The 6,015-nt window shown below is 37.0% G+C and overlaps 1 protein-coding gene across 1 annotated transcript; it reads left to right on the plus strand.

Moving 5' to 3' along the window:
- Window positions 1–3,498: 3,498 nt before the first annotated feature.
- On the plus strand, window positions 3,499–4,862 carry LOC144852007 (protein PET117 homolog, mitochondrial-like). The gene is made up of 2 exons (XM_078709682.1): window positions 3,499–3,995; window positions 4,308–4,862. Exons 1-2 carry the CDS (start codon window positions 3,900–3,902, stop codon window positions 4,455–4,457), a joined length of 246 nt encoding a protein of 81 aa, XP_078565808.1. The 5' UTR covers window positions 3,499–3,899; the 3' UTR covers window positions 4,458–4,862.
- The last annotated feature ends 1,153 nt before the right edge of the window (window positions 4,863–6,015 follow it).

Consider the following 6,015-nt stretch of genomic DNA (forward strand, 5'->3'; position numbering starts at 1 on the left):
TGGGATCAAACACGTATGGAAACATACTCCCATAATGCAGCCGGTAACCAGCGCAAAGTTGTGTGTAGATCTAACTGGGTACCCATTTATACACCTGGGTGGAGAGAGGCAACGTAAGTAAAGTATCTTGCCTACGGATACAAGCAATGCGGCGAGAGTTGGATTCGAACCTAGGTCTGACGATCGGTAGTCCAACGTCCAACACACTGCGCCACACGCCCTTACAGCTACACGCATCACATCAACAGACATGGTTTCATCAATATTTTCAATTTCAACACTTCTGCAAACACTAGCAAAATGTCCTATCTTACGGCATTTATTGCATTTAGCTTTCTTTGCCTTGCATTTGACATCATTTGCTTTGTGCGATTTCGAACCACAACGAAAACAGTACTCACTGGATTTGTATTTTGCTGGCTGTTGTTTAGGTTTGTAATTACTCTTTCGTATCTGCTCAACAGGTACTGGTAATTCAGCTTTACCTATTATTTGGCATTCTTTTGCAGCATGTTCACATTGCCTTGCAATTTCTATGGCAGTATTTAATGTAAGTTCAGGTTCCAGAAGTAATCTTTCGCGAATACGGGAAGAATTAGTTTTCTCAACTAACTGGTCTCTTATCATTTCATCAGCTATTACACCGAAATTACATGAAATTGATAATTGTCGAAGTTCTCTTACGTACTCATCTGATGTTTCATCCTGGAGTTGTCTACGTTGACGAAATTTGTATCTTTCCGCTACAACGTTTAATCTTGGGTTAAAATGTGCCCGCAATTTGGCAACAGTTGCATCATATGAATTAACATCATCATTTGGATCAATTTCTCTTTCTGGTAAAGAGCTGTAAATACGTTGACCCTCAGTACCAAGACAATGTAGTAATAGTGCTTTTCTTCTTTCAGCATTCCATCGGTCACTTCCAGACGCAAGAGTATAATTTGTAAAAAATTCAAACCATTGTTCAAACTTTAACGTTGATTTGCCTGGAGTAGGTAGAAACGGTACTGGTGGTGAAATTCCAGCCATTGTATCACTTAGAATTTAAAATCCGATCCTCGTCCCCAATTTGTTATATACCCCCAGTACCTTTGTACAGTAGCAGTGGTGGCGCCAGCGGGGGGGGGGGGGGGGGCTACGGGGGCTCTAGCCCCCTCGTCGGGGAGCCTAGCCCCCCGAACACGGGTACTTTTTGTCGGGGAATATAATATACAGTAAAAAACGTTCGCGTTCACTTCATATAGCTTCAGCGCCTAGAAAACCACGACGTTCGATTGACCGTGAGAGTACGTCAGAGGGCTAATATGCACTTTTATGCATTCTTTATTGCCAGCGATCTAACTTACTACTAAACATTAGCTAGGTACGCACTTGTCTGGCGGTATCCCTTTGTACGAATCGTTCAACGTTGGGTCGAGACGCGTGATATCATGTTTCATCCAGGGACCAAAATGTGTACTGTAGTTATTTTCCAGGCAAAGTTTACCGACGATTACCGAAGGGAACACGGGTACTTTTTGTCGGGGAATATAATATACAGTAAAAAGCGTTCGCGTTCACTTCGTAGCTAGCTTCAGTGCCTAGAAAACCGCAACGTTTCATTGACCGTGAGAGTACGTCAGAGTGATATTATGCACTTTATATGCATTCATTATTGCCAGCGATCTAACTTACTACTAAACAATAGCTAGGTACGCACTTGTCTGGCGGTATCCCTTTGTACGAATCGTTAACGTTGGGTCGAGACGCGTGATATCATGTTCCATCCAGGGACCAAAATGTGTAAAGTTTACCGACGGTTACGTCGTGTACTGCGTCGACGTACGCTACACTACAGCAAAAACTAATTATGTTAATTGTTCGTATGTTCACCAATTTTTTAATTTACAAGTAACCTTCTGTACCGTGGGGCACCTAAAATAAATTTTTCATCCATTACTAAACAAAAAAACATGCCCTTTTCGCTTAGCCAACATCTTATTATAGCTAAGTTATTACATTTTCAATATCCTGTATGTCATGAATTTCTCACCACTCGGAAGTCCAGATGGTACGCACGCATACACCTGGGAGGAATAAACTTATTTTTCCGACTGAAAAAGGTCTACGCTTGCGTTTTTTAAGCCTCTAGGCCTGATGTTTCCAAAGTATAAAATGCAATTTTTTTGAAGACCTGCAGCTCTAGTTTTAAACATTTTCTTAGCTCAGCCCCAACAATAAAGCTGGTAATAGAACAAGAAGTACATTTTCCGGGACCTAACATCTCTATTTTTCAAACATTTCTTAGCTCAGTCACAACCATGATAGGGACTTATATATTTTGTTTCATGTTTTGAAGTATAATAAGTCCAATTTCCGGGACCTCCAACTCTATTTTTCTAAATTTTCTTTGAACTTTTATTTTTTAAATTGAAAAATATGGATTGAAACAGTCATCGCGCATCGTTTTTTTGCACGCAGTATTTTATTTATGCATTATAAAAAATGGAAAAAATGGCTACCCTAAATCTGATTAAAAAGACCTCAAATGACGCTAGAACGCGTTGCTTCCGGGGGCTTCGCCCCCTGGACCCCCACCGGGGGCCCTTGGCGGCCCCCTGGCCCCCAGCCTAGTGATGCTCGCTTCGCTCGCATAGCCCCCTCGTCGGGGAATGTAGCCCCCGCGTCGGGAAGATCCTGGCGCCACCCCTGTACAGTAGTAATGTATTGTAATATAATGTAAAGTATTGTAAAGCTGACTCAAAGATAGATGTATTCACTTGGACTACTTTTTAACAACTCTCTTATTCACAATTCTACTATCTATATGACTCATACAAATTGGTATAGTTACAGGTGGTATTTGTAAACCAACTGATAACATAGGAAGTGTATACTGATAAACAAATGTATCATCTTGCCTACTGGCACCATAGCTAGACATAACATGATCATATACAGCAACATAAACGCATAATAATTGAATTTTAAAAACTTGATATTTTAGCCATTTTTTTAAACTTACTTAATTCTTGGTAATAGCAAAGTTGGCGCGTCTCCTACAGAGATTTTTGTTTTATCATCTGATAACTTCTGCAAGAATAGAAAAGCAGTGTACAAGTGCATACGCACAAAATGCAGTGTGTGTATGAATATTGAAAACCATAATTTTAATGGGCGAATTATGTAGTCATCATTCCATTATTCAGCTGAATTGTGAGTACAGTAATCAGTATTTAAGTTTTCCTAAAATGCCTAGGTGCATTATGTAGTCCTATCTCGTGTAGGGGCCTACTATAGGCCATTGCCATTCTAATCTCCGTCTGGTTGTATGATATAAACATGGATTAAATAATTCATTATCTAATCCATGATATAAATAAATATCCTAGTACATAATAAACATCTTATTAATTTGTTCTTACCTGAAATTATAGCCAAATCCGTTGACGTATCATATTTCCATTGTCAGTAACGCGTTACACGTCACAGTTGACGCGAACTGATTCCTTTGCCATTGTGGTTGTGGAGCGGTCATCATAGTCGTTTTTCAGGGGTTGATCGGAGTAGCGCGCCTAGGCCTAGCTAGTGAAAAAAGGCCGAAATTTTGCCATTTTCGGAGATATAGATGCACTAGCCTAATTCATTTAACTTGTTTTATTCTTAAGCCTAGGCTAGTCTGTATGTACTGCATTTAGGCTAAGCAAAAAGCTAGGCCTAGGCCTACTCCTCTTACTTGGCTACTACCAATACCATCACCGGGTCCGGGGCCCTATCTACTAGGCCAAGGAGGCCTACAAGAATTCCATCTAGGCTAGGCATATATGCCTATATCGTTCGACATCTCTACTAGAAAGGAGGATGGTCTTCTAGACCTTCACTTAATTAAATGAACTACTGACTGTAAATAAGAAGGCATGTCGTTGACAGCAAAAATAACCCTTGGTACTTCTGTTGTAATTGCTACAAGTACTATAGCCGGTGTGCATTATAAAAAGAAGTACGACCAAAACGTAAGGAGGCCTAGTAAAGTAGAGTAAAGTAGCATAGATAATAGTACCTGGCTGGACCCAACTTGCACCCTTGAACAATTGTTTTATGGGTGCTAATGCACTTTCACACCACACTCTCCCTTACCCAATTTAAAAACATCCACCTGTTGCACGGTGATGATGAGTGACTCATGAAGTCTTATGAAACTGCAGTAGCGCCGTTTTATGTAGGTAGTAGGGCAATACCAACTTATTAACTTGGTGGACTGAATTAACTATTTACAGTACTTTATAGTCATCCATTATTATTACCAATAATTTTACACTTTACAGCAATTGAAGCAAGGTGTCATCAAAGATCTCGAAAGACAAGAAAGGAAACGACAGAATCGTCAAGAATTGGTAAACCAGATTGAACTGACAAGGCAGCTAGAACTACAAAGAGAAAACTATGAAGTAACAAGCAAAACAGGAGAAATGTGAAAATGCAGCGCTAGCTAACAAAACCACTTTGGATTTAGTATTGAATGTGCTTAAAAAACTCAAAGAAGAGGATAATAAATACAGACAATGAATATACTGTAGTTGTATAGGCAGTGTGTAAATTATAGTTTTAATTTAGAAACAATAAAAATTCAACTAAAATAATAATGGATATGGTTTATATATTATATATGTAGGTTTCACTGCTAGTGTTGCCTGAAAGCTCTGCTATTATAAAAGGAAAAGTTTAATTTGCAATAACAAACAAAACGGTCATCATGTTTCTATGCAGATTTTTAACGATTTTGCTTCTTATATTCAAATGGACTGATCTTATGTCAGCTACTTCAGAGTCAATCTTTAAAGATTATTGTCCTATATAATAAATACACAACGAAAAATCTCAATATTTCTTATTAAACGTCTTTTATTTTGTTACCATCTTAAATTTCGAAATTGATCTTTAGTAGTAGTAGTTTATCCGTTTCTTCAATGCAGTTTATTCGTTTCTTCATTGGTCCTTGTTTTAGTCTGTCAGTGAATAGTCAGAGTCAGTCGGTGAATAGTCAGAGTCAGTCGGTGAATAATAACGCGGATGCCTAACGAAAGAGATATCAAAATGATTCTATTCTGTATACAGAGAAGAAAAGAAACGTGAAGTTAGAGGCACAGAGAATAAAATATGCTGATGATATTTATAAATTTCATAAAAGAAAGGAAAACAGAGAAAGTCAGCAGAAAGCGTACAGTTGTGAATCCAAATATAATCTTGGGGTACAAAGTAGGTCGAGAAAAATGACAAAATGAATTTGGATTACAGAACAAACAAAACAGCAACAAAATTTAGGCAAAATTTGAAAGAAAAACGTAAAATAAATATCAAAATATTGTAGTAAGTATCGCAATAATTTAAAGCAGAAGTTACAGAAAAGTATCGCAATTAAAAATTCAGACAAATTGGTGTGACGTTATGATATGGCAGCTTGAAGTTAAAAAGTAGTTTTTTCATCTCTTTCGTCAAAGTTATAAAAAGCGTGTGTTAAATTTTCTTCCAAATCTTATAATTCCTTATCTTTTGAAATTTTCATCTTCAAGTTTATTTTGATGAAATACCTACCTAAATTAATCCTTTTAATTGCAAATTTCTATGTTTATCCTTTATTTGCACTGGAGTTCTTTTCCGTTTGGTTTCTTTTTTTATTATTATAGAAAAATATTATTTATATTTACAGAAAAGAAAAAAAAAGTTACAAAAATATATGTTTTATATTATTATTTTATAAAAATAAAATTTAATTTGTTGATTAAGTTGACTTAATTTGTTGATTAAATTGATTACCTTAACATATTTATGATTATTTAGAATATCTCAAGTTTATAAAATGACTATTTCAGTCGGTGAATAGTCAGTCGGTGAATAGTCAGTCGGTGAAAAATCAGTCGGTGAATAGTCAGTCTATGTATTTGCTGAAGTGTAGTGCAATTTCCAGCAATCTACAGGTGTAATATTGTCCTGGACTTCTATACTGTTATTGTATACGATAAGCTGTGTAGGTTG

The sequence above is a fragment of the Antedon bifida genome, chromosome 9 (genome assembly GCF_963402885.1).
Source record: "Antedon bifida chromosome 9, ecAntBifi1.1, whole genome shotgun sequence".
Classification (NCBI taxonomy): Eukaryota; Metazoa; Echinodermata; class Crinoidea; order Comatulida; family Antedonidae; genus Antedon; species Antedon bifida.

Excerpts from the sequence above, each read along its gene's own strand:
- LOC144852007 (XM_078709682.1), top strand. The coding sequence starts at position 3,900 with ATGTCGTTGACAGCAAAAATAACCCTTGGTACTTCTGTTGTAATTGCT. Across the intron at positions 3,996-4,307 it reads AAAAGAAGTACGACCAAAAC|CAATTGAAGCAAGGTGTCAT; the intron begins GTAAGGAGGCCT and ends TACACTTTACAG.